The sequence below is a fragment of the Diprion similis genome, chromosome 10 (assembly GCF_021155765.1).
Source record: "Diprion similis isolate iyDipSimi1 chromosome 10, iyDipSimi1.1, whole genome shotgun sequence".
Lineage (NCBI taxonomy): Eukaryota > Metazoa > Arthropoda > Insecta > Hymenoptera > Diprionidae > Diprion > Diprion similis.
This window is the reverse complement of record NC_060114.1, coordinates 18,656,831-18,680,565: the sequence shown is the minus strand read 5'-3', so window position 1 is coordinate 18,680,565 and position 23,735 is coordinate 18,656,831. Positions and strand designations below refer to the sequence as shown.

At 40.9% G+C, this 23,735-nt stretch overlaps 1 protein-coding gene across 1 annotated transcript in view; it reads left to right on the top strand.

Annotated features, from left to right (window-relative positions):
• LOC124411481 overlaps positions 1–23,735 on the top strand; it is a 112,459-nt gene that overhangs the window by 18,276 nt on the left and 70,448 nt on the right. Inside the window, exons 2-3 of the mRNA XM_046890594.1 lie at positions 17,505–17,666; positions 19,258–19,441. Coding sequence (XP_046746550.1) covers positions 17,505–17,666; positions 19,258–19,441 — 346 coding nt within the window. The remainder of the gene's footprint in view (positions 1–17,504; positions 17,667–19,257; positions 19,442–23,735) is intronic.

The following is a 23,735-nucleotide window of genomic DNA, read 5'->3' as shown; positions in this document are numbered from 1 at the left end:
ACAATGATTTCTGAACCGGTTAGTTGAAAAAATCTAGAATTTATTGGACCATACAATCGAAGTGCTGAGCACAAAACTGCTATATTTCGAAAATGAATTGAGAAAAACACTGCAAGTAAAGAGAAAAATTTTACAAAACCTATGAAACGGGTTTTACGAAGAAAGGAAAGTGCTATATTAGGATGAAAAGATTTTTATTACATTTGATGATGAATCCAGTGATTCGATTGGCTTGTAAAGTGAAGAAAAGTCACCGAAAAATGGTGTTTTCATGGCCTGTCCCTCTCAACTCGACGGTCAAAATTGCATGCTGTAAAGGGCGAGGTATTGAAAAGGGGTGAATTTGTCGATCCTGTAAATCAGCCGAAGGGTTGTAGAGAACTTGAGCCATTTCGTCGTCGGGTTTCTAGAAACTGACCCCGCGAGCCTAAAGATCCCCAGTAAACCAAAATCGGCTTTGCGTTTGTACGGATGGCAGCTGGGATTAACCGAATCCGATTATATAATAACTCATCTCCACCATCCGCTGCTGGTGAAAGCAGTTTGTAGGTGGAGGCTAGCCTAACGGAGGTATAAGGCACCTTATACAGCCAAGCCTAGCCGTAGCTCAGCTCCCATAATCCCTGAACCAAACGGTCTCGATGTCCCTGGATTCTTATAAAAATTACCTGATTGGTTTACTTGCGGATTTTTTTTACCCTGCGGTTCGTTTTCCGTTAGATCTTCTTTCATTCTCTCGCTTGGGACGATCAGAAATATGCAGGGTGAATACAAAAAGGTTAGGAAGCTCGTTAGGAAGAGCTTTTTACCGTATGTGAAAAGTGAAGCTCATTTCTTTTACATTTAACTAGTTTTAACATCTAATTACTTTCAATGTCCAATCTCAGTTTTAATATCTAACTACTTCTAATGTCTAACTACAGCTTTAACATCTAACTAGTTTTTATATCTAACTGTAGCTTTAATATCCAACTACTTTTAATGTCTAACTACAGCTTCAACATCTAACTAGTTTTCATATCTAACTACAGTTTTAATAACCAACTAGTTTGAATGTCCAACTATAGCTTTAACATCCAACTACTTTTAATGTCTAACTACAGCTTTAAAACCTAACTATATTTCATGACCACTACAGTTTCAATATCTAACTAATTTAATTTTTTTAATTTAATTTAATAACTAATTACCCACAACTTTTGCAATTGTTATTTGCAGACGGAAATTAATCGACGTGACCGAATTACTTTTAAATACTTTACTTTACACAATGAAAAGCAAAAATTCTCTTCCCATGAAACTTTGCCAAAAGATTTAAACATCTCTTTGCATCATTACAATTTTAACAATTGAAATTCGGAAATAAGCTCGCGCATGACAGTGACTGAGAAAAATTACTGCTGCGGATCCTTTTTCAAAGCAAACTGGGCCTGATCCTTAATTATCCTTTTCCTCGTATCTGAGCAAAAAACCAGAGCAAGAAAGAAAGTAGCGAGAAAAAAACGCCAACCCAGGAGAAAAGACAATAGAAAATGCTGGCGAACCGAACGAAAGAAAAAAAAAGACAGAAAAGAAACAAAAAATTGAAAACGAGCGGGAAATAAGCTTAATTCCATTCAAAGTGTTAGAGAAAAGGGGGCTAAATCACGGATGACGTGGTTAAAAAATGACGGATTATTCCTCGGGGGGACAAAGGCGTCGTATAAAATTCATCCCGTTCTTGGTCTGAGCGAGCTCAAAACTGGACTTGCGAACGAAGCCTTAAGACTAGCTGCTCCTGCGGGGAAAGGGAAGAGCGGTGAAATATCGTGTTCCTAATGCACCGGACTAAAAAGCCGGCATAGCAGACGACCGGACGGGAGGTTGGAAGGGGTCGAACAAGGGTTGCGGGCTGCTAAGGGGAGTCGAGGCCCCGCAACAATGCTCATCGTATATCAACGCCGCGGAGGCGGACGCTATGAATTTCTAGCAAACTAAATCAGCCGGAATAAGTTGCGCGCCTGGAATTGAATGAGCGACCCTTAGACTTGGCCGTCTGTGTATATTATATATGGGGCAGTCCAGCTCACTTCGACCTACGTACACTCCTTGACCTCTCGGATTTGGCCCGCAATTTTTTATACGGTTGTTCCTACTTTGGAAAGCACTGATTTTTTTTTATTTTGGATTTTTTTAATACGGTTCGAATTTTTTACAATTTTTCAAAATCATCTTATTTATCAAAGTGATTTGAAGATCTGGAAAAATTTTGAAAAATCATGTGTCAGATATCAAAATTTTTATGCTTAGAGCCGAAGTGGGGAGATTTTTTCGAAATTTTTTTTAATTTTAAATTAGAAGCGGGAGTCGCTAACAGTATCTGAATATTTAAGGTTGCTCCCGTGAGTTTTAATGAAAACATTTGTCTTGGCAAAATTTAATTAGGGGATGGAACGAAGCTTGTATCTTTCAATGACGCGCAGAAAAAGTGAGGCTAAGGATTTAAATTTTGAAAAAAGGCCAATGAAAAATGCTGCATTCAACGTGAAGTTCATTGTTTTAGCATTTAACTAGTTTTTATATTTAACTACAGCTTTAACATCTAACTAGTTTTTATATCTAACTACCGCGTTAACATCTAGCTAGTTTTTATATCTAACTATAGCCTTTACATCCAACTACTTTTAATGTCTGACTGCCGCTTCAACATCTAACTAGTTTTTATATCTCACTATAGATTGGACATCTAACTAGTTTCAATGTTCAACAACAGCTTTAATATGCTCACATGTTGGAAAATGATTTTATATTGACACTGCAAGTGACAATCTGCCACACTCCCGCAGGACATCATGTCAAACGCAGCATTTTTAGTTGGCTCTTTTTTCATAATTTCAACCACCAGCCTCACTATTTCTCCACATCGGTGAACAGATCAAGACTTATTTCATCCTCTCATTAAATTTGCCTAGTACAAATGTTGTTATTAAAGTCTCGGAAGCCACCTTAAGTGAAATGGATACAGTTGCACTAACAGCCTGAATGGATTGTGATTCTGATTTACAGTTTGTTACATTCTTTCAATTACCAAAGTAAAAACTTGAAACGAATTTTTTGACTGCACTTACATCAAACTTTCGAAATTGTTACTGCAAAAAATAGTTTATAGCTGACTATGATCGAAAAATACAATTACATATACTATACATTTTCTGTTTGCATATACAATGAGAGACTCATTTTAATCTTTTACTTTAAACCCTATTTTTCGCTTACGATGAAAAATCAGATTAGTGACATTCTCAGCATCATTGAAGGACCAGATTAGTTATTATGAATAAAATTGTTAATTCCGTTTCCTCCGGAATTATATGGAGTTGAATTTACATGTGAAAATTTTTTTACGACAAAGATAAAATTGATTGTGTGATCTCAAGATTCTATAGACGAGTTGTACGAAAAAGTATAAAGAAATTTGAATTTCATGTGAATTAAATCGAGGGTTAAGGGCTGATTTTCGGACACTCGGAATGTCGGTTTTACTTTTTCCACTGAATTTTCTCAAGTGTTCGAAAAAAATTATACTCTACGATTCTAGACACATGAAATATTTTCATTATCCAAGGAATTAATGTCCGACGTAATTTTGCGAGAGGAATCGATTAAGCGCAGTCCCAATACGCTGCGAGCGATAGCTGAAAAGTTGCAGCCGAAAAACTCATGATTTTCATCGTCATTTCTCTGCTGCTGGTCCTACGCTCTTTTTGATGTGTTTTCTGAGTTCCTAGGGGTCGAATTACTCTAGAGATGGTCATACGAATCGATTCCGAGACGAGAAATTCTCGGCTCCGAAAATGACCAAAAAAGTAAGGCTTACCCCTTTGGATTTTTGGCGAAAATTTCGACGTCTTTGAAAAATGCTGCAATACATTCTTTGAGGCACTATTCCGACGTAATTTTGCGAGAGGAATCGATTAAGCGCAGTCCCAATACGCTGCGAGCTAGAGCTGAAAAGTTACGGCCGAAAAACTCATGATTTTCATCGTCATTTCTCTGCTGCTGGTCCTACGCTCTTTTTGATGTGTTTTCTGAGTTCCTGGGGGTCGAATTACTCTAGAGATGGGCATACGAATCGATTCCGAGACGAGAAATTCTCGGCTCCGAAAATGACCAAAAAAGTAAGGCTTACCCCTTTGGATTTTTGGCGAAAATTTCGACGTCTTTGAAAAATGCTGTAATAAATTTTTTGAGGCACTATTCCGACGTAATTTTGCGAGAGGAATCGATTAAGCGCAGTCCCAATACGCTGCGAGCGATAGCTGAAAAGTTACGGCCGAAAAACTCATGATTTTCATCGTCATTTCTCTGCTGCTGGTCCTACGCTCTTTTTGATGTGTTTTCTGAGTTCCTAGGGGTCGAATTACTCTAGAGATGGTCATACGAATCGATTCCGAGACGAGAAATTCTCGGCTCCGAAAATGACCAAAAAAGTAAGGCTTACCCCTTTGGATTTTTGGCGAAAATTTCGACGTCTTTGAAAAATGCTGCAATACATTCTTTGAGGCACTATTCCGACGTAATTTTGCGAGAGGAATCGATTAAGCGCAGTCCCAATACGCTGCGAGCTAGAGCTGAAAAGTTACGGCCGAAAAACTCATGATTTTCATCGTCATTTCTCTGCTGCTGGTCCTACGCTCTTTTTGATGTGTTTTCTGAGTTCCTGGGGGTCGAATTACTCTAGAGATGGGCATACGAATCGATTCCGAGACGAGAAATTCTCGGCTCCGAAAATGACCAAAAAAGTAAGGCTTACCCCTTTGGATTTTTGGCGAAAATTTCGACGTCTTTGAAAAATGCTGTAATAAATTTTTTGAGGCACTATTCCGACGTAATTTTGCGAGAGGAATCGATTAAGCGCAGTCCCAATACGCTGCGAGCGATAGCTGAAAAGTTACGGCCGAAAAACTCATGATTTTCATCGTCATTTCTCTGCTGCTGGTCCTACGCTCTTTTTGATGTGTTTTCTGAGTTCCCGGGGGTCGAATTACTCTAGAGATGGTCATACGAATCGATTCCGAGACGACAAATTCTCGGCTTCGAAAATGACCAAAAAAGTAAGGCTTACCCCTTTGGATTTTTGGCGAAAATTTCGACGTCTTTGAAAAATGCTGCAATAAATTCTTTGAGGCACTATTCCGACGTAATTTTGCGAGAGGAATCGATTAAGCGCAGTCCCAATACGCTGCGAGCTAGAGCTGAAAAGTTACGGCCGAAAAACTCATGATTTTCATCGTCATTTCTCTGCTGCTGGTCCTACGCTCTTTTTGATGTGTTTTCTGAGTTCCTGGGGGTCGAATTACTCTAGAGATGGGCATACGAATCGATTCCGAGACGAGAAATTCTCGGCTCCGAAAATGACCAAAAAAGTAAGGCTTACCCCTTTGGATTTTTGGCGAAAATTTCGACGTCTTTGAAAAATGCTGTAATAAATTTTTTGAGGCACTATTCCGACGTAATTTTGCGAGAGGAATCGATTAAGCGCAGTCCCAATACGCTGCGAGCGATAGCTGAAAAGTTACGGCCGAAAAACTCATGATTTTCATCGTCATTTCTCTGCTGCTGGTCCTACGCTCTTTTTGATGTGTTTTCTGAGTTCCTAGGGGTCGAATTACTCTAGAGATGGTCATACGAATCGATTCCGAGACGAGAAATTCTCGGCTCCGAAAATGACCAAAAAAGTAAGGCTTACCCCTTTGGATTTTTGGCGAAAATTTCGACGTCTTTGAAAAATGCTGCAATACATTCTTTGAGGCACTATTCCGACGTAATTTTGCGAGAGGAATCGATTAAGCGCAGTCCCAATACGCTGCGAGCTAGAGCTGAAAAGTTACGGCCGAAAAACTCATGATTTTCATCGTCATTTCTCTGCTGCTGGTCCTACGCTCTTTTTGATGTGTTTTCTGAGTTCCTGGGGGTCGAATTACTCTAGAGATGGGCATACGAATCGATTCCGAGACGAGAAATTCTCGGCTCCGAAAATGACCGAAAAAGTAAGGCTTACCCCTTTGGATTTTTGGCGAAAATTTCGACGTCTTTGAAAAATGCTGTAATAAATTTTTTGAGGCACTATTCCGACGTAATTTTGCGAGAGGAATCGATTAAGCGCAGTCCCAATACGCTGCGAGCGATAGCTGAAAAGTTACGGCCGAAAAACTCATGATTTTCATCGTCATTTCTCTGCTGCTGGTCCTACGCTCTTTTTGATGTGTTTTCTGAGTTCCTAGGGGTCGAATTACTCTAGAGATGGTCATACGAATCGATTCCGAGACGAGAAATTCTCGGCTCCGAAAATGACCAAAAAAGTAAGGCTTACCCCTTTGGATTTTTGGCGAAAATTTCGACGTCTTTGAAAAATGCTGCAATACATTCTTTGAGGCACTATTCCGACGTAATTTTGCGAGAGGAATCGATTAAGCGCAGTCCCAATACGCTGCGAGCTAGAGCTGAAAAGTTACGGCCGAAAAACTCATGATTTTCATCGTCATTTCTCTGCTGCTGGTCCTACGCTCTTTTTGATGTGTTTTCTGAGTTCCTGGGGGTCGAATTACTCTAGAGATGGGCATACGAATCGATTCCGAGACGAGAAATTCTCGGCTCCGAAAATGACCAAAAAAGTAAGGCTTACCCCTTTGGATTTTTGGCGAAAATTTCGACGTCTTTGAAAAATGCTGTAATAAATTTTTTGAGGCACTATTCCGACGTAATTTTGCGAGAGGAATCGATTAAGCGCAGTCCCAATACGCTGCGAGCGATAGCTGAAAAGTTACGGCCGAAAAACTCATGATTTTCATCGTCATTTCTCTGCTGCTGGTCCTACGCTCTTTTTGATGTGTTTTCTGAGTTCCCGGGGGTCGAATTACTCTAGAGATGGTCATACGAATCGATTCCGAGACGACAAATTCTCGGCTTCGAAAATGACCAAAAAAGTAAGGCTTACCCCTTTGGATTTTTGGCGAAAATTTCGACGTCTTTGAAAAATGCTGCAATAAATTCTTTGAGGCACTATTCCGACGTAATTTTGCGAGAGGAATTGATTAAGCGCAGTCCCAATACGCTGCGAGCTAGAGCTGAGAAGTTACGGCCAAAAAACTCATGATTTTCATCGTCATTTCTCTGCTGCTGGTCCTACGCTCTTTTTGATGTGTTTTCTGAGTTCCTGGGGGTCGAATTACTCTAGAGATGGTCATACGAATCGATTCCGAGACGAGAAATTCTCGGCTCCGAAAATGACCAAAAAAGTAAGGCTTACCCCTTTGGATTTTTGGCGAAAATTTCGACGTCTTTGAAAAATGCTGCAATAAATTCTTTGAGGCACTATTCCGACGTAATTTTGCGAGAGGAATCGATTAAGCGCAGTCCCAATACGCTGCGAGCTAGAGCTGAAAAGTTACGGCCGAAAAACTCATGATTTTCATCGTCATTTCTCTGCTGCTGGTCCTACGCTCTTTTTGATGTGTTTTCTGAGTTCCTGGGGGTCGAATTACTCTAGAGATGGGCATACGAATCGATTCCGAGACGAGAAATTCTCGGCTCCGAAAATGACCAAAAAAGTAAGGCTTACCCCTTTGGATTTTTGGCGAAAATTTCGACGTCTTTGAAAAATGCTGCAATAAATTCTTTGAGGCACTATTCCGACGTAATTTTGCGAGAGGAATCGATTAAGCGCAGTCCCAATACGCTGCGAGCTAGAGCTGAAAAGTTACGGCCGAAAAACTCATGATTTTCATCGTCATTTCTCTGCTGCTGGTCCTACGCTCTTTTTGATGTGTTTTCTGAGTTCCTGGGGGTCGAATTACTCTAGAGATGGGCATACGAATCGATTCCGAGACGAGAAATTCTCGGCTCCGAAAATGACCAAAAAAGTAAGGCTTACCCCTTTGGATTTTTGGCGAAAATTTCGACGTCTTTGAAAAATGCTGCAATAAATTCTTTGAGGCACTATTCCGACGTAATTTTGCGAGAGGAATCGATTAAGCGCAGTCCCAATACGCTGCGAGCTAGAGCTGAAAAGTTACGGCCGAAAAACTCATGATTTTCATCGTCATTTCTCTGCTGCTGGTCCTACGCTCTTTTTGATGTGTTTTCTGAGTTCCTGGGGGTCGAATTACTCTAGAGATGGGCATACGAATCGATTCCGAGACGAGAAATTCTCGGCTCCGAAAATGACCAAAAAAGTAAGGCTTACCCCTTTGGATTTTTGGCGAAAATTTCGACGTCTTTGAAAAATGCTGTAATAAATTTTTTGAGGCACTATTCCGACGTAATTTTGCGAGAGGAATCGATTAAGCGCAGTCCCAATACGCTGCGAGCGATAGCTGAAAAGTTACGGCCGAAAAACTCATGATTTTCATCGTCATTTCTCTGCTGCTGGTCCTACGCTCTTTTTGATGTGTTTTCTGAGTTCCTAGGGGTCGAATTACTCTAGAGATGGTCATACGAATCGATTCCGAGACGAGAAATTCTCGGCTCCGAAAATGACCAAAAAAGTAAGGCTTACCCCTTTGGATTTTTGGCGAAAATTTCGACGTCTTTGAAAAATGCTGCAATACATTCTTTGAGGCACTATTCCGACGTAATTTTGCGAGAGGAATCGATTAAGCGCAGTCCCAATACGCTGCGAGCTAGAGCTGAAAAGTTACGGCCGAAAAACTCATGATTTTCATCGTCATTTCTCTGCTGCTGGTCCTACGCTCTTTTTGATGTGTTTTCTGAGTTCCTGGGGGTCGAATTACTCTAGAGATGGGCATACGAATCGATTCCGAGACGAGAAATTCTCGGCTCCGAAAATGACCAAAAAAGTAAGGCTTACCCCTTTGGATTTTTGGCGAAAATTTCGACGTCTTTGAAAAATGCTGTAATAAATTTTTTGAGGCACTATTCCGACGTAATTTTGCGAGAGGAATCGATTAAGCGCAGTCCCAATACGCTGCGAGCGATAGCTGAAAAGTTACGGCCGAAAAACTCATGATTTTCATCGTCATTTCTCTGCTGCTGGTCCTACGCTCTTTTTGATGTGTTTTCTGAGTTCCTGGGGGTCGAATTACTCTAGAGATGGTCATACGAATCGATTCCGAGACGAGAAATTCTCGGCTCCGAAAATGACCAAAAAAGTAAGGCTTACCCCTTTGGATTTTTGGCGAAAATTTCGACGTCTTTGAAAAATGCTGCAATAAATTCTTTGAGGCACTATTCCGACGTAATTTTGCGAGAGGAATCGATTAAGCGCAGTCCCAATACGCTGCGAGCTAGAGCTGAGAAGTTACGGCCGAAAAACTCATGATTTTCATCGTCATTTCTCTGCTGCTGGTCCTACGCTCTTTTTGATGTGTTTTCTGAGTTCCTGGGGGTCGAATTACTCTAGAGATGGGCATACGAATCGATTCCGAGACGAGAAATTCTCGGCTCCGAAAATGACCAAAAAAGTAAGGCTTACCCCTTTGGATTTTTGGCGAAAATTTCGACGTCTTTGAAAAATGCTGCAATAAATTCTTTGAGGCACTATTCCGACGTAATTTTGCGAGAGGAATCGATTAAGCGCAGTCCCAATACGCTGCGAGCTAGAGCTGAAAAGTTACGGCCGAAAAACTCATGATTTTCATCGTCATTTCTCTGCTGCTGGTCCTACGCTCTTTTTGATGTGTTTTCTGAGTTCCTGGGGGTCGAATTACTCTAGAGATGGGCATACGAATCGATTCCGAGACGAGAAATTCTCGGCTCCGAAAATGACCAAAAAAGTAAGGCTTACCCCTTTGGATTTTTGGCGAAAATTTCGACGTCTTTGAAAAATGCTGCAATAAATTCTTTGAGGCACTATTCCGACGTAATTTTGCGAGAGGAATCGATTAAGCGCAGTCCCAATACGCTGCGAGCTAGAGCTGAAAAGTTACGGCCGAAAAACTCATGATTTTCATCGTCATTTCTCTGCTGCTGGTCCTACGCTCTTTTTGATGTGTTTTCTGAGTTCCTGGGGGTCGAATTACTCTAGAGATGGGCATACGAATCGATTCCGAGACGAGAAATTCTCGGCTCCGAAAATGACCAAAAAAGTAAGGCTTACCCCTTTGGATTTTTGGCGAAAATTTCGACGTCTTTGAAAAATGCTGCAATAAATTCTTTGAGGCACTATTCCGACGTAATTTTGCGAGAGGAATCGATTAAGCGCAGTCCCAATACGCTGCGAGCTAGAGCTGAAAAGTTACGGCCGAAAAACTCATGATTTTCATCGTCATTTCTCTGCTGCTGGTCCTACGCTCTTTTTGATGTGTTTTCTGAGTTCCTGGGGGTCGAATTACTCTAGAGATGGGCATACGAATCGATTCCGAGACGAGAAATTCTCGGCTCCGAAAATGACCAAAAAAGTAAGGCTTACCCCTTTGGATTTTTGGCGAAAATTTCGACGTCTTTGAAAAATGCTGTAATAAATTTTTTGAGGCACTATTCCGACGTAATTTTGCGAGAGGAATCGATTAAGCGCAGTCCCAATACGCTGCGAGCGATAGCTGAAAAGTTACGGCCGAAAAACTCATGATTTTCATCGTCATTTCTCTGCTGCTGGTCCTACGCTCTTTTTGATGTGTTTTCTGAGTTCCTAGGGGTCGAATTACTCTAGAGATGGTCATACGAATCGATTCCGAGACGAGAAATTCTCGGCTCCGAAAATGACCAAAAAAGTAAGGCTTACCCCTTTGGATTTTTGGCGAAAATTTCGACGTCTTTGAAAAATGCTGCAATACATTCTTTGAGGCACTATTCCGACGTAATTTTGCGAGAGGAATCGATTAAGCGCAGTCCCAATACGCTGCGAGCTAGAGCTGAAAAGTTACGGCCGAAAAACTCATGATTTTCATCGTCATTTCTCTGCTGCTGGTCCTACGCTCTTTTTGATGTGTTTTCTGAGTTCCTGGGGGTCGAATTACTCTAGAGATGGGCATACGAATCGATTCCGAGACGAGAAATTCTCGGCTCCGAAAATGACCAAAAAAGTAAGGCTTACCCCTTTGGATTTTTGGCGAAAATTTCGACGTCTTTGAAAAATGCTGTAATAAATTTTTTGAGGCACTATTCCGACGTAATTTTGCGAGAGGAATCGATTAAGCGCAGTCCCAATACGCTGCGAGCGATAGCTGAAAAGTGACGGCCGAAAAACTCATGATTTTCATCGTCATTTCTCTGCTGCTGGTCCTACGCTCTTTTTGATGTGTTTTCTGAGTTCCCGGGGGTCGAATTACTCTAGAGATGGTCATACGAATCGATTCCGAGACGACAAATTCTCGGCTTCGAAAATGACCAAAAAAGTAAGGCTTACCCCTTTGGATTTTTGGCGAAAATTTCGACGTCTTTGAAAAATGCTGCAATAAATTCTTTGAGGCACTATTCCGACGTAATTTTGCGAGAGGAATTGATTAAGCGCAGTCCCAATACGCTGCGAGCTAGAGCTGAGAAGTTACGGCCAAAAAACTCATGATTTTCATCGTCATTTCTCTGCTGCTGGTCCTACGCTCTTTTTGATGTGTTTTCTGAGTTCCTGGGGGTCGAATTACTCTAGAGATGGTCATACGAATCGATTCCGAGACGAGAAATTCTCGGCTCCGAAAATGACCAAAAAAGTAAGGCTTACCCCTTTGGATTTTTGGCGAAAATTTCGACGTCTTTGAAAAATGCTGCAATAAATTCTTTGAGGCACTATTCCGACGTAATTTTGCGAGAGGAATCGATCAAGCGCAGTCCCAATACGCTGCGAGCTAGAGCTGAGAAGTTACGGCCGAAAAACTCATGATTTTCATCGTCATTTCTCTGCTGCTGGTCCTACGCTCTTTTTGATGTGTTTTCTGAGTTCCTGGGGGTCGAATTACTCTAGAGATGGTCATACGAATCGATTCCGAGACGAGAAATTCTCGGCTCCGAAAATGACCAAAAAAGTAAGGCTTACCCCTTTGGATTTTTGGCGAAAATTTCGACGTCTTTGAAAAATGCTGCAATAAATTCTTTGAGGCACTATTTCGACGTAATTTTGCGAGTGGAATCGATTAAGCGCAGTCCCAATACGCTGCGAGCTAGAGCTGAAAAGTTACGGCCGAAAAACTCATGATTTTCATCGTCATTTCTCTGCTGCTGGTCCTACGCTCTTTTTGATGTGTTTTCTGAGTTCCTGGGGGTCGAATTACTCTAGAGATGGTCATACGAATCGATTCCGAGACGAGAAATTCTCGGCTCCGAAAATGACCAAAAAAGTAAGGCTTACCCCTTTGGATTTTTGGCGAAAATTTCGACGTCTTTGAAAAATGCTGTAATAAATTTTTTGAGGCACTATTCCGACGTAATTTTGCGAGAGGAATCGATTAAGCGCAGTCCCAATACGCTGCGAGCGATAGCTGAAAAGTTACGGCCGAAAAACTCATGATTTTCATCGTCATTTCTCTGCTGCTGGTCCTACGCTCTTTTTGATGTGTTTTCTGAGTTCCTGGGGGTCGAATTACTCTAGAGATGGTCATACGAATCGATTCCGAGACGAGAAATTTTCGGCTCCGAAAATGACCAAAAAAGTAAGGCTTACCCCTTTGGATTTTTGGCGAAAATTTCGACGTCTTTGAAAAATGCTGTAATGAATTTTTTGAGGCACTATTCCGACGTAATTTTGCGAGAGGAATCGATTAAGCGCAGTCCCAATACGCTGCGAGCGATAGCTGAAAAGTTACGGCCGAAAAACTCATGATTTTCATCGTCATTTCTCTGCTGCTGGTCCTACGCTCTTTTTGATGTGTTTTCTGAGTTCCTGGGGGTCGAATTACTCTAGAGATGGTCATACGAATCGATTCCGAGACGACAAATTCTCGGCTCCGAAAATGACCAAAAAAGTAAGGCTTACCCCTTTGGATTTTTGGCGAAAATTTCGACGTCTTTGAAAAATGCTGCAATAAATTCTTTGAGGCACTATTTCGACGTAATTTTGCGAGTGGAATCGATTAAGCGCAGTCCCAATACGCTGCGAGCTAGAGCTGAAAAGTTACGGCCGAAAAACTCATGATTTTCATCGTCATTTCTCTGCTGCTGGTCCTACGCTCTTTTTGATGTGTTTTCTGAGTTCCTGGGGGTCGAATTACTCTAGAGATGGTCATACGAATCGATTCCGAGACGAGAAATTCTCGGCTCTGAAAATGACCAAAAAAGTAAGGCTTACCCCTTTGGATTTTTGGCGAAAATTTCGACGTCTTTGAAAAATGCTGCAATAAATTCTTTGAGGCACTATTTCGACGTAATTTTGCGAGTGGAATCGATTAAGCGCAGTCCCAATACGCTGCGAGCTAGAGCTGAAAAGTTACGGCCGAAAAACTCATGATTTTCATCGTCATTTCTCTGCTGCTGGTCCTACGCTCTTTTTGATGTGTTTTCTGAGTTCCTGGGGGTCGAATTACTCTAGAGATGGTCATACGAATCGATTCCGAGACGAGAAATTCTCGGCTCCGAAAATGACCAAAAAAGTAAGGCTTACCCCTTTGGATTTTTGGCGAAAATTTCGACGTCTTTGAAAAATGCTGCAACACATTCTTTGAGGCACTGTTCCGACGTAATTTTGCGAGAGGAATCGATTAAGCGCAGTCCCAATACGCTGCGAGCTAGAGCTGAAAAGTTACGGCCGAAAAACTCATGATTTTCATCGTCATTTCTCTGCTGCTGGTCCTACGCTCTTTTTGATGTGTTTTCTGAGTTCCTGGGGGTCGAATTACTCTAGAGATGGTCATACGAATCGATTTCGAGACGACAAATTCTCGGCTCCGAAAATGACCAAAAAAGTAAGGCTTACCCCTTTGGATTTTTGGCGAAAATTTCGACGTCTTTGAAAAATGCTGCAATAAATTTTTTGAGGCACTATTCCGACGTAATTTTGCGAGAGGAATCGATTAAGCGCAGTCCCAATACGCTGCGAGCGATAGCTGAAAAGTTACGGCCGAAAAACTCATGATTTTCATCGTCATTTCTCTGCTGCTGGTCCTACGCTCTTTTTGATGTGTTTTCTGAGTTCCTGGGGGTCGAATTACTCTAGAGATGGTCATACGAATCGATTCCGAGACGAGAAATTCTCGGCTCCGAAAATGACCAAAAAAGTAAGGCTTACCCCTTAGGATTTTTGGCGAAAATTTCGACGACTTTGAAAAGTGCTGCAAATAATTCTTTGAGGCACTATTTCGACGTAATTTTGCGAGAGCTCGGCACTTTTTTCTTTTTCCTCGTCTTCGTCAAACATTTTCACACATTTTTTCCTCTTTCGGATGTTGAGACACGATACTTCCGAGGGGCAATCGAACCGTCGGTCCGGTTCCTTCAAGTCCCGAATTCAATTTGAAAAAGCAAACTATTCGATCAGATCTCTTCTCCCCTCCCACACGACAAAGTTAGCCGCGATACGTGCAGGCGAGAAAAATTTACACATGTAGTTGGCTTAAGCCGGTGGTATATTTGCCAAATTCCGTGGTTGTGGACTGTGGTAAAACCGGATATCCCATTCCACGTCCACCTCCCTCCGTCATCCCCGGATTTTCACCCCTCGCGGCAGGGCGAACTATTCCGCCGGAAGCAAGAAACTGAATTCTAATATCACACCGGGGTAAGAAGCGGTTTCGTGATACGAATGCAAATTCCAACCGCCTCGCAGTCCAAACCGAAAGATCCCGAATTCGCTTGTCGAAGTCCTACGAGGAGGAATTTTATTTTCAATGATGTTTTTTTTTTGGTAATTAATTTTTTCACTAACTCCAAGTACGAATTTCATAGGAGGGTAAGCAGGGGATGAACAGGTTATCAAAATTAGGGAATCGAGAGCTCATTTTGGTCGAAGATGAGTGACGATTTTTTTTTTAGCGAAGACCCTTATTTCGAGACACCCTTTATACATAAACTAGGGGTATACATATTTATGTCTACCAGGATGGACCGACAGATGGAAATCGTCGCTCCAACGCCACCGCGCGCCTCCCAATTAAAATGCAAATGTATGGTGATCCTACCACCATGTTAACTAGGAATGGCAGACCCGGCAGTCACGCGCCAGTCGATACGTTATAAAATCAAAGAGTTCCGCGGGACCGCTAATAGAAAGCTGCTTTTTCATCCAGCGTGAAAAAGCCTCTCGCCCAACCCCCATTGAAAATGTGGTATTAATTCACATGGTGACAGGTGCGGGTAATTATTTATAAAATGTAAAAAACAAACCGTTTCATTGATATATCGTTATAGATGATGATAGAAGTTTCCTTTTTACAAAAATATTTGAAAAAAAGTCAAGATTGTTACTATGCTTGATGAGTAATCAAAAACGTGTACTTTTAAAATCGAAACTTTTCTGCACGTTTCATGGGTAAAGGGATATTATCCAGAAATATTATTCGATAGCAAAAGAAGCTAATAATTCTTTCATTATTACTTGGAAATTTTTTTTTTCTTTAATCTCGATTGTTATATGTATAGTCACAACCAGATTCCCAATGCGGTTATTGATTTTTTCTTTCTCTTACTTCCAGTTGAATAAACCAGCTTGTTCCTATAATTTTTCATCTCACGCGAATATTCGTTATTCTATTTTTTATCGTCTGATGTAGAATTGAAATCGACATTTTGTTTTTCTTTCTGTTTTTTGCCGATGTAGATTCGATGTTGAAAAATATCTTTGATGGTTATACCGTCAGTCGACCTTTCGAGAATTTGCATACTTGGATAATTGTTCGAATTGGCCGGTGTATTACGGTCGGGAATTTCTGGCCCCCAGGCCAGACTCGGAGCGTCTCTCGGGAGTACATCTCTCTTCTCTCCTCTTCTCTTCTCTTCACTTCTCTTCTCTGGAAGATCAATATTTTCGTCTCTGTCTCCAAAACGTAACGATAGAAGGGACAGGTTGGCGTGTGTATCTAATAGCTGGAGAATATACATAAATATACATATACCTGTTATTTATATATAGCTATAGTTATAGCTATGGCTATAGTTATAGTTAGATGTAAAAACTAGTTAGATGTTAGCTGTAGTTAGACATTAAAAGTAGTTGGATATTAAAGCTTTAGTTAGATATAAAAACTAGTTAGATTCAAAGCTGTAGGCAGACAATAAAAGTAGTTGGATATTAAAGATATGGTTAGATATAAACACCAGTTAGATGTGAAAGCTGTAGTCAGACATTAAAAGTAGTTCGATGTTAAAGCTACAGTTAGATATGAAAACTAGTTAGATGTTAAAGCTGTAGTCAGACATTAAAAGTAGTTTGATATTAAGGCTATAGTTAGACATGAAAACTAGTTGGATATTAAAGCTGTTGTGAGACATTTATACCCGTAAATACATATAAAAATATATATGTATATATAGCATATATATACAGGAATAAATATACGTAACGTACATATGTATATAACGGCTGTAATCGTCTCGGAATCGATGGATTAAGAATCCAATTGAAGCGGTTCTTACCTCAGAGACGTCTTACTTCCAACCCCCTAATACAGCCGCGGGACCTCTTCTCTCGATTTCCTCCCGTACACACACTTTCTCTCTCTCTCTCCGTTTTCTCTCTCTATCTCAAAATGTACGTCTCGAGAGGAAATCGCTTCAGTTGAGTTTACTTTATTCTTATTACTTTTCACCCCTCCGAGCAGAGTTCTTGGTTCTTGATCGTTTTTTTTTTTTTTTTGGCTTCCCTCTTTCTTTTCATCTTTTTGTTTTTTTCACCCAAAAGCTTTACTTTCGAGGATAATTCAGTTTCAAGGAAAACTTATATTGGAAACAGTTGATATCACGAACAATTAAAACGTTCAAGTCTTGTCCCATGTTTTTTTTACCGAAACATATATCAAAGCTGTAATTCTAGTCGAAGTTTTGTTCACCTACCACGCTGAGTGTATTCTTTTTTCTCCCAACTACTCTGCAGGCGAGTTTTGAGAAGCGGTATAAGGCACAGAGAGAAGATCCGCTGTTTGAAATGCGAGACGTGCAGAGAGAAACTGAGAGAAACTGAGAGAACCCTCCCTCGTCCCCCCCCCCCTTTTAAAAAAAGGAGAAATAAACAAAAAGGAAAGGAAATGAAATGAAATAAAGTGGTAGTGAAATAAAATAAAGGTAAAACAAAACTTTGCTGCAGGGTTGGTGGCTGGTACTAAAAGCTTCGAAAACGTGTTGCAACAGCATGGAATTTCTGCGCGGAGTGAAGCAAACGGACGTGAAGCTTGCAGCGGACAAAAGCTCACTCGGAATCATCCATTTCTCCTCTTTCCTCACCGCCAACCGTTTTTCCACAGCGGTGGAAAACCGTTCGTTCCAATTGCAAAAAGTGTCAGTTTGAAGGGAGAGATTGAATCAAGAATTTGTTTCGACAGTTTTTTTTCCTCTATCTCGATCTCTTTTTTCAACACGTTATGACTCATCGTGGTGGAATTTTCTCAACTGCTAAACTATCCGCGACTCAACGAGACTTCTCGTTTCAGGTCAAGTCGACCTTTGGACTCAGAGCACCGAGGGCTGCGCCTGCAGCTTTAATTCAACAAGGACAGATTGCGCCTGCTGCGTTCAGTCCGGTGGATGCAGCTGCGGTGATTCTTCGCCTCACAGATGCGCACAATGCGGGCTTGAGCAAAACTGCGCAAACAGTGAGTAAAAACGTTGAATAATATGCGAGAAAAACAATTGCATCCTCTTTTTTTTCACAAGGAAATATGTACAAATTTACCTGCACGTGTAATTATTTTTAGAGAAGAAACTCACATTTCATATCTTTAATTATTCCTATGTTATCACCGATTCACAAAATTATTACGATTTTATGAAATTGTCGGTATTAGCACGGATTGAAAATTGTCCAGTGAGGTTATCTGGCCTCGCGTTACGTCACTGCATGCGTTACGGCGGCAGTCGCTTTGAAAACACGCGTGACGTCATTCACCACAAGCCTGTAACAGCGGCTTCCGAAAACGCGCGGGAAACAGGCCATAATTCAATTCTGAAATAACAAATAAAGGGAAAGAAAAAGGTTAAAATTAGATTCGATTGTGCATTAGACCTCGTTTTTCATCTCAGAGTATTAAACAACGTATATGATATAAAAAATTTTCAATTTCGGATTACGTGAGACCATAATATCAAAATGGCGTGATGTAACACATGCCTACCTAGGTATATGGTATTAGATCGATTTACCCCTGACCGTTTTAATCTCTCAATATCCATACGGAAAATACGTTTTTACCCCAATTGGCATTCCCATGTGATTAGACTACAAGGGGAAGTTACAAGGCAGGTGTAGGCGGGTTTTTTGATATATATATATATATATACATTTTTTTCCCTTGTGCCCTAAAGTCGGGCACCGGAGTGGGAAGCCAATTCAATTCCATATCCATTCTATCAGGTTGAAATTACTCCCGTGAGGAAAATTCGGGTCATCCCTGAAAATTTTTTTTAAAACGTGAAGAGTATATATAATACGCCCGGCGTTGTAATAGCTGGAGCTGAGGCAGGAACTCTGCTCTGCTGGGACAAGATTCATTATCTCGCGCTGCTTCGGCGGTGAGCGCCCACCACGCCGGATAAAAATCGAGGGCTAACCAACCCCCGAGGTCTCTGTGCATCGACGATTTTTCATAATTAACGCACACTTCAAAAACCACCGACGTCACGCCTACATCGATTCACTTCATGTTTAATTCATTTTGATTTCTCACACATTTTCACCGCTTTCGGGAGGTTCTTGAAACTTTTTCCCTCCCCCAGTCTCTTCGCAACTTTCTGCAGACGTGCGGTAAAAAAATGTGACTCTGAATTTTTTTTAACCCACCCTTGTCTGAAAACTCTCTACCCGGCCAATGGATTCGACAATAATTAATTTGTGTAGAAAATTGATCTTCAGTGCAATCTGTCATAAATTTACATATTTTCACTACATAATTGCCAATGAATTTCGCTTATCTCTAGAAGATCGGTAATGGTTTTACCAGCATTCTGAAATCTCGATTTGAGGTTATGTCATGACATAGACTGTTGAGTATAAAAAAAAAAAATGGAACTTTGAACGACTTAAATCCCTTTAATTTATGAGGTTCTCGTTTCATTAATAAAAAATTTCAGTTTTCCGATCAGATTTAAAAAATATGCCATGAAATAAATTCAAGTGTGATGATTGATTCGGAATAACGATAACCCGTATACTTTGATTTATATAATTATGTTACCGTTAATTTTCAGTGTGCAACATGACGCTGGACAGTAAACAGCTGCTGAATAAATCCGGTCGAGGTTTCGGCCAAATAAAATCGCCAGCGCTGACCGGACCGACTAGATGTACTTACAGATTTGTACCGGACACCGGACAACGTGTCGAACTCCAAATTTATCGCCTCATCTCGATTGGTCGGCACAACGGTTCGATGTAAGTATAGTTGAAATTGTTTAAAATGCGTATAATTGGTTTCGCAAATAACGAGAATAAAAAAAAAAAGAAAAAAAACATCTTCATAGTCTCCAAGCCTTCGGATCGATGCTATAATCGTAAGTGAAATTTTGATCCGACCTCCAGCTCTTTTATTTGAAACTGATTGTCAGGTTGTTTTTTACAACCTGTCTGAAAAAAAGAAAAAAATCAATGAGAATATAAAGAAAATAGATGTATAAATCGCTAGGCAAAAGTGACAGGTGACAGTTTTCTGAGTCAAAAGAAGAAAAAGCTGATGGAGAGAACCAGAAAGTTTGAAGGAGATTTGTGCGGATGACCAGCGACGTTTTCAGCTGGTAACTTTGGTGCGACATTTTCAATTTGTCACCAATTTCACTCTCGCCAGAAAGAGAGAGACAGAGAGTGTGAGAGAGAGAGAGATACAGACAAACACGCTCAGAGAAATGTCGGCGAGTCGAATGTTTGTGTCGAGGCGAAATCCCCGCAGGGTGTATCGAGGGGGTAGAAAAATTGTTGTCCCTGCCGTGTTTTCCACGGAGGCGACGCGTCGCTAACGCCCTTGAGCGTTTTTCTAAACTGAACTTTCCCTCTGCGACCCCAAGAACGCTTGTATATACCTGCCACATACGAAGGATTCCCTTCTCTCCTCCCCCCACTCGACGTCCTTCCTTTCTCTCTTTTCTTTCTCATCCTGGAAAACAGTCTCTCTTATACATATCGTGTGTCCATCAGGAAAGTGCGCACCTTATGCGCGTGCGTCAAGTGATTCGAATTTTATTGGCCGATAGTTAACGCCTGATTCAGCAGCCGACGCAATACCAATCCCGACTGTCAGAAAATGTCCCTAGGAACCGGCTGTTCGCTGTTGGCTTCTAGGGACGTTTTCTGACAATTACCGAATGATTGAGCAGCCGACGCAATACCAACCGCGACTGTCAGAAAATGTCCCTAGGGGCCCACTGTTAGCTGTTGGCTTCTAGGGATATTTCCTGATATATGCAATAGATATATCTATAGAAGAACTAAAACCCCGCTTGAATATTCCTTGACATATTCAGATCTCTTTATTGAAGTTTCTCTCCTCTTGTTCGGTGCTGCAGAAAAGCTTCGAGCACTCGGGAAATTCGTTGGTGCTGCAGTGTATCGGACCGCTGTAATGCAACCGACGTGATCCTTGAGTGGCTCGCGACTCTAGCGGGTGGTAAACTCTTCGATTTCTCACCCCCAGAAACACTGAATAATTGATGGATGGAGGTTTTTTGTTCGAGAGAGTAAAGGCCTGATGAAAGAGCCGGTAGTTTTCGAACTTGGAATATATCAAGAAGCGAAATATTCTCAGGAGGCGATGGGGAAGCAGATGCACGTAAATGTATCTCAAATTTTTCTAAAGCTTCTGAAATTCAATCGGCAGGGGCGAGAAATATTGGATCCGTCTATCCCCGGGCATCAGGTGCATCAAATCTTAGCCTTTTCACGTCGCCTTGCGTAGACTCGACGTGGCTACGTTCGGAAAATGAGATTCGTCTCGTTTTAGCTTATTTTACTTCGTTTCGGAGCGATGTTCCGATGCGTTGAGAATCAAAAGTTGGAAAAAGAGAAAAATGCCTCTCAAGAAACCTACGGCAATGTCGTTTGCATCAACGATCGTAAAACACAAGTGAAAAAATGTTTTTGATATATTATGATAGAAATAATTAAAACCAAATTTGATTTACACAAGCTAAGATATCAACAAATTGAGAATAAGTTTTATCATCAGAACTTTCAAAATGCTGGAACTCTGTTGCTTTTAATCCGATTGTAATATTTTTCGATTCATTTTGTTCGCTATTGAAATTAAAAAATAGAAACAAGACAAAATTTTTTTACTCATCGAAAATCGCTCACTTTTCGCACACTTCACTCAAACGTAAAATTACGCGATTTTGGTCGCCTGCTGAAAATGTACAAAAGACGCTATTTCTCACTAATGGGAAAATATTTCGCCACTAGTCGTGAAATGGTTCGCTATTTCCCAACGCTCACGTCATTCATTGATAAATAGAATCTTTTGCTCATTCTCTGCAGGCGGCCAAAATCACCAATTTTTTCCCGCTAATCGGAAATCGCTCACTTTCCACACTAGTAACAAAATATCCTAATCTCAAGCTGTTGATACCGCAGCTTATGGTATTCTATCTTGGTGAGATTAATTTTTATTACACAACAGAGATGTCGTTTTATTCGAGTTCAGCGTCATGGGCGCAAATGAGATTGTTGAAGACTTTTTCAAAGGTCTATTCATTTCTTTTTTCTCTACTTTTCATTCAGACCATGAAGCCGATTCATCATCATCAGTTTACCTTTGAACGTTCTCGCCGGAGTTCGGCAAACAAGCAGCCTGCAAGCGTCGAGTAAAGTGGCGAAAAATAAGTCACCCTCGGATATTACTCTCTGAGGACGCGATTTCGCCGGCTACATGCAAGCCCACCCATTAACCTCCCACGCCCATCTCACGGCCAACGAGCAGCCGGATAGATCCGCGTATATATACGCGCTATACTTTACTCGAATTTTCATTATTACACCCGCCTATGTACCTGACGTAGCCGTTATACTTTCACTCCGACACATTTCACCCTGGGGAGTGAGTGCGTCGACGTCTGAACCAGGCATAACACCCCTTGTGCCACGTGTAAGACCGACCTCTTCATCCCCATGGCGGAAAAAAATTTCACTTGCAAATTAAAATCTGGAACATTGTATCTGTATAATACAGGTGCCCGACCGACGGTTCACCCTTGTACTTTCTTTTGATTATCCTTCTTCTTCTTTTTCTTCTTCCTTTTCTAACCCTGGAGCAAGCTGGATATTTATTCGGCGTTTTATTTTTTTTGTCCAAAAAAGTGTCGACGAATAATGGAAAACAAAATTTCAATACGAAATTGATTTTATAGAAGCACAAGGCTCAAATAGCTAAGTACGAAAAACTTCACCCTCACTTTCCATTAAACTTCTGTATTTTCTTTTTTTTTTTTTAACCTACTCAAAATTTTTTTCCAGCCTCAAAATAATTGCTTAAATTAACTGGTCCCGAAGTAGCGGTTTGGCAAAAATAACAAGTTAGTCGAAATTGGACGGCTTTGTCCAGTTCACTTTGTCCAGAAAAGCATCATCGTGACCTGTAAAATAAAATTCCCGTTTCAAATAAAAATCCAGAACGTTAGACTCATGTAATAAAATAAGTGCGCGAAATTGCGCCTCATCTTTTTTTACTATTTCCTTCTCTTCTAACCTTGAGAAATAAGCTCATAATGCTCTGGGGAGAACATAACCGTCTCGCAAATGTATAACTAGTAACACGAGACTAGACACTTTCGTCCAGTAATTAGACTGGTACTTATACGGTACATTTTTTGTCCAGGCAAGCCTTTCTCTTTGAACGAACCCTCATGCCCTTCGTTCTGACCTTCTTATGGTTTTCCCGCAATGGGGGTTGGAGTTTTCGTTCCCCTTTGCTTCGCTCTTGGGAAAAAATAACCGTCTAGCAAATGCATTTATACTTACTCGAAACTAGACAGTTTAGTCCGTTACCTGTACGGTATATTTTTTGTCCAGGGAATCCTTTCTCTTTGGATAAATTTTCATGCCCTTCGTTCTGACCTTCGTATGGTTTTCCCGCGATGGGGGTTGAAGTTTTCGATTCCCTTCGCTTCGCTCTTGGGAGAAAATAACCGTCTAGCAAATGGATAACTAGTTACTCAAGACTAGACATTTTTGTCCAGAATCTGTACTATATATTTTTTGTCCAGGAAAGTTTTTCTCTTTGGATAAACCCTCGTGCCTTTTACTATGACTTTGGTACGGTTTTTCCGCAATGGGGGTTGAAGTTTTCGATTCCCTTCGCTTCGCTCTTGGGAGAAAATAACCGTCTAGCAAATGGATAACTAGTTACTCAAGACTAGACACTTTTGTCCAGAATCTGTACTATATATTTTTTGTCCAGGAAAGTTTTTCTCTTTGGATAAACCCTCGTGCCTTTTACTATGACTTTGGTACGGTTTTTCCGCAATGGGGGTTGAAGTTTTCGATTCCCTTCGCTTCGCTCTTGGGAGAAAATAACCGTCTAGCAAATGGATAACTAGTTACTCGAGACTAGACACTTTTGTCCAGAACCCATACCATATATTTTTTGTCCAGGAAAATTTTTCTCTTTGGATAAACCCTCGTGCCTTTCATTATTAATTTTTGTATGGTTTTCCCGCAATGGGGGTTGAAGTTTTCGCTTCCC